The sequence below is a fragment of the Capricornis sumatraensis genome, chromosome 15 (assembly GCF_032405125.1).
Source record: "Capricornis sumatraensis isolate serow.1 chromosome 15, serow.2, whole genome shotgun sequence".
Classification (NCBI taxonomy): Eukaryota; Metazoa; Chordata; class Mammalia; order Artiodactyla; family Bovidae; genus Capricornis; species Capricornis sumatraensis.
In genome coordinates this window covers 86533822-86544496 of record NC_091083.1, presented here as the reverse complement: position 1 = coordinate 86544496, position 10675 = coordinate 86533822, and the positions used below count along the sequence as shown (strand labels likewise).

At 51.3% G+C, this 10675-nt stretch overlaps 1 protein-coding gene across 1 annotated transcript; it reads left to right on the top strand.

The window, feature by feature from the left end:
* Positions 1-4633: 4633 nt before the first annotated feature.
* Positions 4634-10310, top strand: CBLN4 (cerebellin 4 precursor). The gene is made up of 3 exons (XM_068987682.1): positions 4634-4924; positions 7761-7877; positions 10113-10310. The coding sequence occupies exons 1-3, from the start codon at positions 4634-4636 to the stop codon at positions 10308-10310; spliced, it is 606 nt and encodes a 201-aa protein (XP_068843783.1).
* Positions 10311-10675: the final 365 nt, after the last annotated feature.

The window sequence follows — 10675 nt, the reverse complement described above, 5'->3', positions numbered from 1 at the left end:
AGAATTTGCCACAGTTTATTATGATCCACACAGTCAAAGGCTTTGGCATAGTCAGTAAAGCAGAAGTAGATATTTTTCTGGAATTCTCTTGCTTTTTCCATGATCCAGCAGATATTGGCAATTTGATCTCTGGTTCCACTGCCTTTTCTAAAACCAGCTTGAACAAAGATGTTGAACATCACTAATTATTAAAAGAAAGAAAGTGATAGTCACTGAATTGTGTCCAACTCTTTGAGACCCAGTGGACTGTGGCCCACAAGGCTCCTCTGTCCATGGAGTTCTCCAGGCAAGAATACTGCAGTGGGTTGCCATGCCTTTCTCCAGGGGACCTTCCTGACCCAGGTATCGAACCAGGGTCCTGCATTGCAGGCAGACACATAAATAAATAGAGTGGATTTGATCCTGATAATTTATCGCTAATTATTAGAGAAATGCATTTCAAACTACAATGAGGTATCACCTCACACCAATCAGAATGGCCATCATCAAAACGTCTACAAATAATAAATGCTGGAGAGGGTATGGAGAAAAAAGGAAACCCTCCTACACTGTTGCTGGGAAGGTAAAGTGGTGTAGCCACTATGGAGAACAGTATGGAGGTGCCTTAAAAAACTAAAAATAAAGCCACATATGACCCAGTAATCCTACTCCTGGATATATACCCAGAAGGTGGAAAACTCTAATTTGGAAAGATATCAGCATTTGGAAAGCACCCCAGTATTCATAGTGGCACTATTCACTGGAGCCGAGACATTGGAAGCAACCAGAATGTCCGTGAATAGACGGATGAACGGATAAAGAAAATGAGGTGCGTAAATATAATGGAATGTTACTGACCACAGGAGTATTTCTCGCCTATGCAAGAATAGTTCAGGTTTTAATTTACTTCTAATAATTTACTTTACAATGTGCACAGATGCAGAGAAGTGAAATTGCTAAAGGGCTAGCAACAGAATTCCTCGCATCAAATGCAACCTGGGAAGCTCAGAAAAGTGACACATTTGGATCAAAATCATAACTAGGATTTTTAATAGTACATCTGCAACAAGAAAGAAAGAGAAATGAGGTAGGTAGAGGGGGAAGGAAGAAGCAGATGTGTGTGTGGCTGGAATGAAACTTGGGTTTGATCCTGTTTCTTTCCTCCTGGGGATGCTGGGGCTGCAGAAGGCTTGGGGAGCAGGTGATGCTTCTGTACCCCAAACGTTAGGAAATCATGTCCCATAGGCAGGGGATTGGATCTGGTAATGTCTTTGGGCCGGAGATGCATGGGCTTGTATGATGTCTGAGATGTAGCTCTAATGAGGATCCTGAATGGCGAGGAACAGTAGTAGGTCACTACAACCAGCTCAAGTGAAAGGAGCTTTACTACAAGGATGCATGAGCCTCTCAAAAAGCTCAAGGTTGCTGAACATCCTGTGAATAGGAGCTAACAAACTGGAGACGGCTCGCTCCCTCTCTCCTTCCGTTTCTCAGAAGTGTGGAAAGTTGGCCTCTGTCCACCAGCGTGGCCATCCCTGTTTCCTCCAGCATGCTCGTCTGCTTAACCCTGTGGACGGCCCATTCAAGAGACGACAGGCCTCTCCCCTGCAGGACCCAGCACTAACTAGAGACCATCTGTGTCCCACTCAGATCCCAGAGAAAAGCACCAGCCCCACTTTACCTGGTGGAATCGGGACACAGAAGCATAGGCTTCTGGTACCGGATGGGCTGACAGCCCTGGAACCCAGGGCCTCCCCTTGTTCAGTTACCCGTAGTGGGAACGGGAGACAAGGCCTGTGATTTGCGACATCCGATTGCTTCTCCAGTAGAAGTCAAAAGAAAACGCAGTGTTCCACATCTTTAGAACCCCCTAAATAGGGGACATCTGTTAGTAAGGAACCAAGACTTTCACCTCCAACTACCTGGGAGGCATTGCATTTAAATTTTACTGAGAGAGATTCATATAAGCCAGTTTATATTATATGATGAATGACTGATACTGACATTCTCTCTGGAGGAGCCAGTCGTTTCACAATCAATTTCTGAGTCCTTAATATGGTCACTGTACTGGATTTGGGGGCTACCAATGAGTACTTTGTAGAGAGGAAAGGAGAGAGGGAAGAAGTTTCTTTAAACCTGAGTTCTTGCAGGAAGAAAGACACCCAGGGAAGAAAAGGATGCTGGGAGAATATATTGGGGTTGGAGGGAAAGACAACTTATTGACTATTTAACAATGTTGTAGTCAACAGAGCTTTTTTTTCTCAAAGTTCTTCCAGCCTGAAATTGAACAGCCCAGGCCTTAGTTACTGAAGAGCTGTTTTGGACCAGAAAGGCAGAGTGCTGCTACAGGAGGCAAAGGGGGCCAAATTAGATCCGGTCTCTGTCCCCAAAAGGCAGCATCAAATGAAAAGAAGCTGGAGCTGCTCTCCCAGCAGACTGTGCTAAAAACCAGGAGAGAGGTACAAAGTGCAGCCGGGGTTCAGGTAAAAAGCTGTGCTAGGCTTGGGGTGGATCAGTGACTCAACAGTTTCACAAATAGCACAGCGCGTGGGCCCACAGTCAGAGCTGACACTGGCCTCACTGGAGTGCACTCTGCAGGCCCCGTCGGCTCCAGGAACCTTAGTCGCAAGCTTATATGGAGGTAGGGGCTGGGGAAATGCCAACGGGCAGATGTATTTCTGATTTTAAAACTGGAGCTGCAGTGAGATGCGCGTGGCTCCACACACAGCCCTCTGGAAGGGCCTGATGAGGGGACAAGCCTGGAGACGCAGGTCTGTCTTCTGTCTGGAGCAGCTTGAATTCAGGCTCAGGAGGGTGTTCTTTCAGGAAGGCGTAGGAAGCCATCCACCTGGGAGGCATTGCTCAATAAACACCTCCTGTTTGATGAAATCCTTAGGGCCTGTCCTCCGGGACAGCTGGGCAGCTGGGAGTCTGAAAGGAATCTGGGAGGGGAGTGATGACCCCGAGACATCACAGAAGTAGAGGGCCCATGGGGCCTGATTAGTGGAGCCCCTCCGTCTCAGAAAGGTGAGTGACTCGGTTAAGTTCACGCAGCGGGTCACCAGACAAGCCTTTCCCTCCCAGCGGAGGCTGCAGAGGAGGCCTCGAAACCGTGCCAATCAGAGGCCAAGATGGCACTGGGCAGGCACAGGGCGAGGGCGGCACGCGGAGAGGGGGAGAGGTGCAGTGTTCTCCGGAGGGGTTGGCTGTTGGAGGGCTAAGGCTCCGGAGGACTGATTGTTGTTAACTCCCTTACTCTCCTGGCCTTGCCTGGGGTGGACTGGCGGTGTGGGGGGAAGGCGCACCCAGGGGCGCGTGAGGCCGCCCTTCCCAGAGCAGGAGGCCGCGGGCGCCTGCTCCCAGCGGCTCCGGCTCGCCCCAAGGCTCGCCGGAGGTCTCCGGGGCCTCGGGCTTGGCGAGGCCCGCGCTGCGCTGGGCGCGGCCGGGCCGGCGGCGCGGGCCCCTGGGTCCCCAGCCGCGCGCTGCGCGAGGCCGCTGCCGCCCTTCGCTCCGCGGGCGGGGCTGGCAGCGCCGAGCTCCTCTGGGCGGCGGAGTCCCGGGCCGGCTCGGCCCCCTCCGCCAGCCCGCACCGAGCGGGGGGCGAGCCGGCGCGGAAGCCGGGCGGGCGCCTTGGCGCCCGCCCCTCACACAGTCTGGGTGCCGCGCGCCCCCGGGGCTGGGGGCCCTCAGACCTCGGCGGCCAGCAGAGCCGTGCGCCTCGCGCGCCGGGGGTCTGTTCCAGGCCAGGCGGGAGCTGCTCAGCGAGGGTCCCGGGCCGCCTTCCCCTTCCCGGGGGCTCGGCAGGCTGAGCACCAAGCCAAGCCCAGCCGGCGTGCGCTCCTATAAATAGCGCGCGTGTGCCCGCCTCGCGCCCCCCGGCTGCGCGAGGACACGGAAAGTTGTGCGCGGGGGCTCGCGGCGCGCGGCGGCGGCGGGCTAGGGCTCCGGGGCCAGCAGCCCGGCGCCGTGCGGCGGCTCCCGCGGATTTTTGCCTCCGTGCTGGGGACCTGGCTAGCCGCTGCCGCCCTGCCGCCTTCCGAGAGACGCCAAGCTCTGGGGAATTTTTTGACCAAGCGAAATCGAGAGTCGCTAGAGACCTGGCTATGAACACAGCCGCGCGTTCTCCCCGCTCCGGGAAACACCTTCGGCTTCTGTAAATCCGTCCCCGCCGCCAGCCGGAGACGAGCCGGGACGACCCTGGCCCCGACCGGCCCCCAGCATCCCGGGGCTTCTCCGAGCCCCCTTGGTTTTTCCTGCTGCGCGCTTCACCTGGGGGAGCTTAGGTTTGGGGTGAGGATTTCTGATCATTTTTTCCTCTCTGAGGGGTGAACGGGAGGGTTCGGCGACTTAGATGTCTAGGAACAAGGGAGGGTGAGGGGGTCCCAGGCAGGGCTGATCTCGGGCGGAGGAGGGCGGGGGAGGGGGTTCTGCATGAGCTCCTTAAAGGACGAAGGTAGCAGAGCCAGCGAGACAGCGCGAGGAGGGACTCTGACTTCAAACCACGGAGCTGCCGGAGGTGTGCGCGCCGCCGCCGGCCCCGCCGCGTGGTGCATCTAGCCGCCCGCACCGTCCCCAGCGCCGGGGTCCCGGGGAGGAGGCCACGCGGGCACGCGGGAGCGCCGGCCGGCTGCGGCGGCCCCCAGCCTCGCTCGCCATGGGCCCCGGGCGCCGGGCGCCGGCCGCGCTGCCGGCCCTGCTGCTGGCCCTCGCCCTGCCGGGGCTGCGCGTCTGGGCGCAGAATGACACGGAGCCCATCGTGCTGGAGGGCAAGTGCCTCGTGGTGTGCGACTCGAACCCGGCCACGGACTCCAAGGGGTCCTCCTCCTCGCCCCTGGGGATCTCGGTCCGGGCGGCCAACTCCAAGGTCGCCTTCTCGGCGGTGCGCAGCACCAACCACGAGCCGTCCGAGATGAGCAACAAGACGCGCATCATTTACTTCGACCAGGTCAGAGCCCCGGGCGCGCGGGAGGCCAGGGCTCGGGCGGCGGGAGGGGGCGACGTGCAGGCGACTGAGCCCCGGGTCGTTTGCTCGGGCCGAGCCACTCTGATTGCGGTGCAGGGAGCCGGGTCGGCACTGGCGTCTCCGCGCGTCGGGATCTGAAACTTCTGAGGTCTCCCCCGCCCAGCCCGCCCCCACTCCCTCCTGGCCTCCGGAGAGCTGCTGGGGCGATGGGAGAGGGGCTGGCGGCTCGGAGCCGCAGGGAGAGCTCGAGACACGTTGAGCAGCAACAGGTCTGCTGGAGCCGGCGGGCCCTGGTCCCTGCACCTCGCCGTCTCTCGGCTCGAGCCTGGCGCCCGGCCTCCACTCCTGCGGGGGCCGCGGAGGCCGTCCAAGCCCAGCAGGGGACTCTTTCCAGGGCTGAACAGATGATGTGTTCCTCCCAGATGGAGAAGCTTCTCCCTAGAGGGAGCCCTGGGCGGGCTGGGCTGGGAGGGGTCCACACTCTGCACAGACCCCGCAGGGGGCCGCGGAGGCGGCAGCAGGGGCCCCGGTCGGATCTCGCCCCCTGTTAGGTGCCAAGCGCGGCTGCAGCAGAAAGCCCTGCTCCGCTACTTGGAAAAGTTGAGAGGGGGAGAGAAGCACTGGGCAGCGGCGCTGAGCTCCTGTGGGGAAGCGCTGGGAAGCCTTTCTCCATCCCCCGCTCCTGCCCTTTTCAGAGACCCGCGAAGCAGCGGGGAGAGAGGGCTGGGGGCGGAGGACAGGGGGCTGGGAGCGACTGACGGCCGCTGGAGCTTCATCTTAGCGATCGGAGCTCGGGGGTCTGGCCGCTGAGACACTCCAGGATGTCGGCTGAGGAAGGAGTCTTAAAACTGAAACAGACTCCAGGCTGATCGTTTCAGCCTCTGCCGCGCCCGGAGTCTTTTAAATTCCAAAGTCGTGTGTGCGGTTCACAGCGGCAGGCCACGCGGGCACCAGCACGGGCTACGCGGTGCTGTAGGATGGGCCCGGGGGGCGATGAGGTGGCATTCCTCTTCCTTACTTAACTGGGACTAAGTAATGTCCTCTCCAGCTGGTCAAAGACAGAGAATGCCTCTCTGGGGCTTCCTATCGAATGGCCATCATTTTAAAAGAGTTCGCAGCCCCTTTGGGCTTTGGTGCAGTGCTTTTCATCTTGATGGAAATGAAGTCTAGCACGACCCCTGGTCTGTATTTCAGTGCGTCACTTAGATGCTGTGGACGCTGCACTGTCCTCTGTACATTGCACTGTGTTCAGTGACCTTTCTGTCATTTAGGAGAGAAGGGTTTCCTCTCCTGTTCTGGGTGCGCCTGCATCTTAGAGACAATAAGACACATTTGGCAATAAATCTCGAGGAGTCTGGGTGCTCTAATTACAATGTACAGTCAACATTCAGCCTTATGTGTAGTCAACAGTAATCAGCTAGCTCCATTATTGCTAATGAATTACGCTACTTGTGTCTGATACAGGGAGTCCCTGCTAAGTACCTCAAATTATTTTAAATGTGCTTAAACAAATCTTTGTAAAACCTCTGTTGGAAAGTATTGCATAGCTGGTGATTTGTTGCTGAAAGACTATCGATCATAGGGTCAGAAGAAGAAATCTGATGCTTACTTGGGAAAAGGACTAATCTCAGAATGAAATGATACGCACACGCATTTTAAGTCGGGTGTTGAGCCTGGTACATCTACCTGACCGGCACTGTATTCCGAAGCGTTGCTCACAGATAATAGTATGTCTAGGGAATTATGCAAAGGGCTTAATGTTAGCCTGAATGTAGTGTTTAAAAGAAATAGTAGCAGATTGCCATTGATATGGGGGAAATGTACTTTTGTAAGGACATTTGATTTTTCTGAATGCCGCTTCTAGATTTAGCCTGCTACCCCCATCCCCAATATGCACACACACACATTCTCTCACTCTTTCTCACATGTGGCATTTAGTTTCAGAGGTCCTCTATTGAAATGCAGAGCTAATTTCACAATCAGTAGAACTAAGCTGAACATCTCGGAATACAGAATGCACTGTTGTTTTCTTGGGAACCAGCACTTTATTTCTCTCTTCCTTTTTGTCCCTTGAACTTTTAAACAAACGGCAGGCAATTGATCAGGGGACAGACACTGACTAACACTGGAGGGAACAGAGAATGCCACCTGTTTCACAGTCTCTACTCCCTGGCAGCCTGCAAAGGCTGAGTCATGGCCAAAATAGTTACAGTTAAGACCTGGGTGGCATAGGAGGGGAACGTATGTATGGCTGTGGATCTGAGCTGAGGCTTGGCAGGGGCTCAGAGGAGGGGCCGGCCGTTCACCTTACTCCGGCACCAACTGTTAGGTGTCATGGATCACGCTGCCCAGTGGAGGGAGCGTCCATGCCTCTGTCCAGGAGGGCCTGCAGAGAGCCGCGGAAGCGATTGGCTGGCCCGGAACACCCCTGGACATGCAAGGCTCCAGAGGGTGGGCGTTTAGAAGTGGGGCTGATGCCTTTTTCTGACTCTGAAGGTAGAGCCAGTGTTTATAAGCCCCACATGTTCAGAGCCAGCCGGCCTTGCTGGAAATCGAGGCATGAATACAAAGCTCGGACTTTATGTTTTTTTTTGTCTAACGTTAAAAAGACGAAGAACCTTCCAACATACAAATCCGTTTTCCAAGTCACTAAAGAAAAAGGGAATAGAACTCCATGCTTTATTTTCTGTGGTTTTTTAGAGCTCGTTTTCTTTGTTAAGAAAGAAAATAGGAAGGAAAAGAAAGGGGAAGGAAGAGCACTGGTCTTGCTCGCAGAGAGTATTGTGATGGTGACTGTGTTTATTATTTTTATTTGTAGATTCTAGTCAACGTGGGTAATTTTTTCACCCTGGAATCTGTCTTTGTAGCACCCAGAAAAGGAATTTACAGTTTCAGTTTTCACGTTATTAAAGTATACCAGAGCCAAACAATACAGGTATGTCTTTTGACCTGTTCCCTCTCTACCCTGAAATGACAGTGTTTATCTATAGTGGGCTATGTATTTAAGTATTTATGTGTTTTCATTGTAAAAATAGCCATCTTCATAGTAGTTTATTTTTAAAACATGTAATTTCCAATAACGCCTTCTATGAAGCATGGAAGCATATAGAAAAATATGTGACAAGAAGCATATAGAAAAATACACAATTAAACTTATTACCTTAATAACAACCAGTCACTTAAAAAGCATAGTTTTTAAAGCTACTTTTCTTTGTTAAGAAAGAAAACAGGAAGGAAAGAAGGAAATAGTAAAAATTCAGTGGCACAAATCTCTTTGTAAGACTTTGGCTGCTTTTAATGCATGTGCAAAAATTACCCGAATTTTTAACAACAACAACAAAAATAGTAAGACTATCAGAGTTTTACAAGTACCTACTAAATAAATAAAACAAATTTGCTGTCATTGTTAAAAATTATAAACTGCATTTAACAACTAAGAGCAAGAATAAATTGCTGAAGGAACAATTATTCAAAATACTTTTAAAGAAAGGATACGCTATGCTTATCTTCTAAGTAGTTTATCCTCAGTTACTCTGAAATTAGTGAATTCTTACCACTTGCAGTTCCACAGTTAATATATTTTGTGCTGTGCTTTCTAAGGAACAGGCTTGAACTCACACTCAAGGACAATGATGGAGCTAATTCCTATAATATTCAAATATGCAGACACTCAGTAATACCAGGACATGTCTATGGAATTCTAGGATACTTTTTAAATCATCTGTTCATTGTATGTATTATATCCTGGTGGTGGTGGTTTAGTTGCTGTTATGTATGAACTCTTGTGACCCCATGGACTAATAGCCCACCAGGCTCCTCTGTCCATGGGATTCTCCAGGCAAGAATACTGGAGTGGGTTGCCGTTTCCTTCTCCAGGGGATCTTCCCGACCCAGGGATCGAACCCACGTCTCCTGCGTTGCAGGCAGATTCTTTACCACTGAGTCACATTGTGTCCAGATGAATGTTAGATTACACATCTACCACTTTTACATATCTTAGTGAATGGATAAATTGATCAGCCTCATACTTAATTTATTAAATATTAATTTTTGACATAAAAGGAATGAATATCTAGTAAACAAATTTACTCTCATGGAGACGCTTTTCCCAAACTCCAATATTTAGAAATTTAGATAATATTTGACACAGTATAATCAAAATTCTACTATGGAGGGAAGGTAATAAATTTGATTTGATTTGTTGCTAATTATCCGTCATTAAAATATTCAGTGGTAGTAGTGATTATTATTTTTAATGCACATTTCTTATCAGGGAAAACACAAGAAGAAAGCACAGTGGACAGTCATATTCTATAATTTCAGCTGATGTTTATTTAGCATATGCATGTCTCAGCTGTACAGTAAACCTGCAGAGATATTAGTAGACCCTTGCGGTCCCGGAGTTTCTCTGAGCAAAGGGTATGGGGTTATTTTTATTAATGTACTGGGAAGCCACAGGCATGCATCCTTACCGAAAACTTGCTGTTGAATCTGAAAGAGAAATAAAGTAGTAGGCCTAACATGTCCTGAAAGGGAGTCAGGTTTCACATGGCTAGGTTTTTCTCTATGGATGGGGATCTTCTGAGTATTTAAGGAAATTTTTGTGGGAGAAATTAATTTTTTTTTCAAGTTAAAAAGATCAGCTCAGTAAGATCATACTAAGCCTAGCCACCACAGTTAGCTAATTTGAAAGGAAAGAGATCTATTTACTGGACATCAGATACTTTACCAGGTTGACCATCTTAGACATTATCCCCACCCCCCCACCCTTGACCCTTGTAGACGTTTTGTGGAAAGATGCTTGCTTTCTTCCTTCCTTCCCTCCCACTCCCCCCTCCCGTCTTCTCCTTGTCTCTTTCTTTCTGTTACAGAATAGTTGGTTCGCAGTACTGTTCGTTTCAGGTGAACATAGCAATTCAATGTTTTGTAGATTACGCTCCACTTGGAGCGACTGGGAAATAATGGCAGCGCCTCCCTGGGCTGCACACGTGTACCCTGGGCGCCTGTCCATTCGCTCCCAGTCAGTGTTGCCCCCAACCCCTCCCCCTGCTTCCCGTCCCCTCCCTCCCCTCACTGGTAACCCTCCTGGTTCTGTTTCTGGTCCATTCACCCATTTGACTTAAGAGCGAGCTCTTCGGTGTCTTGCTTTGTTTTGTTCTGTTCCTTATAGGTTAACCTGATGTTAAACGGAAAACCAGTCATATCTGCCTTCGCCGGGGATAAAGACGTGACACGCGAGGCCGCCACGAACGGGGTCCTGCTCTACCTGGATAAGGAGGATAAGGTTTACCTAAAACTGGAGAAAGGGAACTTGGTCGGGGGCTGGCAGTACTCCACGTTCTCTGGTTTCCTGGTGTTCCCGCTGTGATGCTCGCCCGAGGGGCGGCCCACCCCTGACTTCCTGAGGATCACTTCCGCTTCACTGGATTGCTGTCTTTCACTGGTTCTTGTGGGCGAATATGTATTCTCTGTAGGATGGTGGGCCTGTCGGAACCAGTACTGAGCTCCACAGATTATTTTTGCGTGTGTTTCAGTGTACTCGGATCGGGACTCAAAACAGTTGCTACCCATCTATGCTTAAGTGTAACAATTCAAAGCTGTCTGTAAGGTTTATCCTGAATTTAATTTTCTGGAATCACTGAATTTGTTGCAGATGTGGCATTTTATTTATTTAGTTTTCGAAGACCGGCAACCGGGTCTGAGAATTAGAGAACTCCATTTGTAAAATTCTGA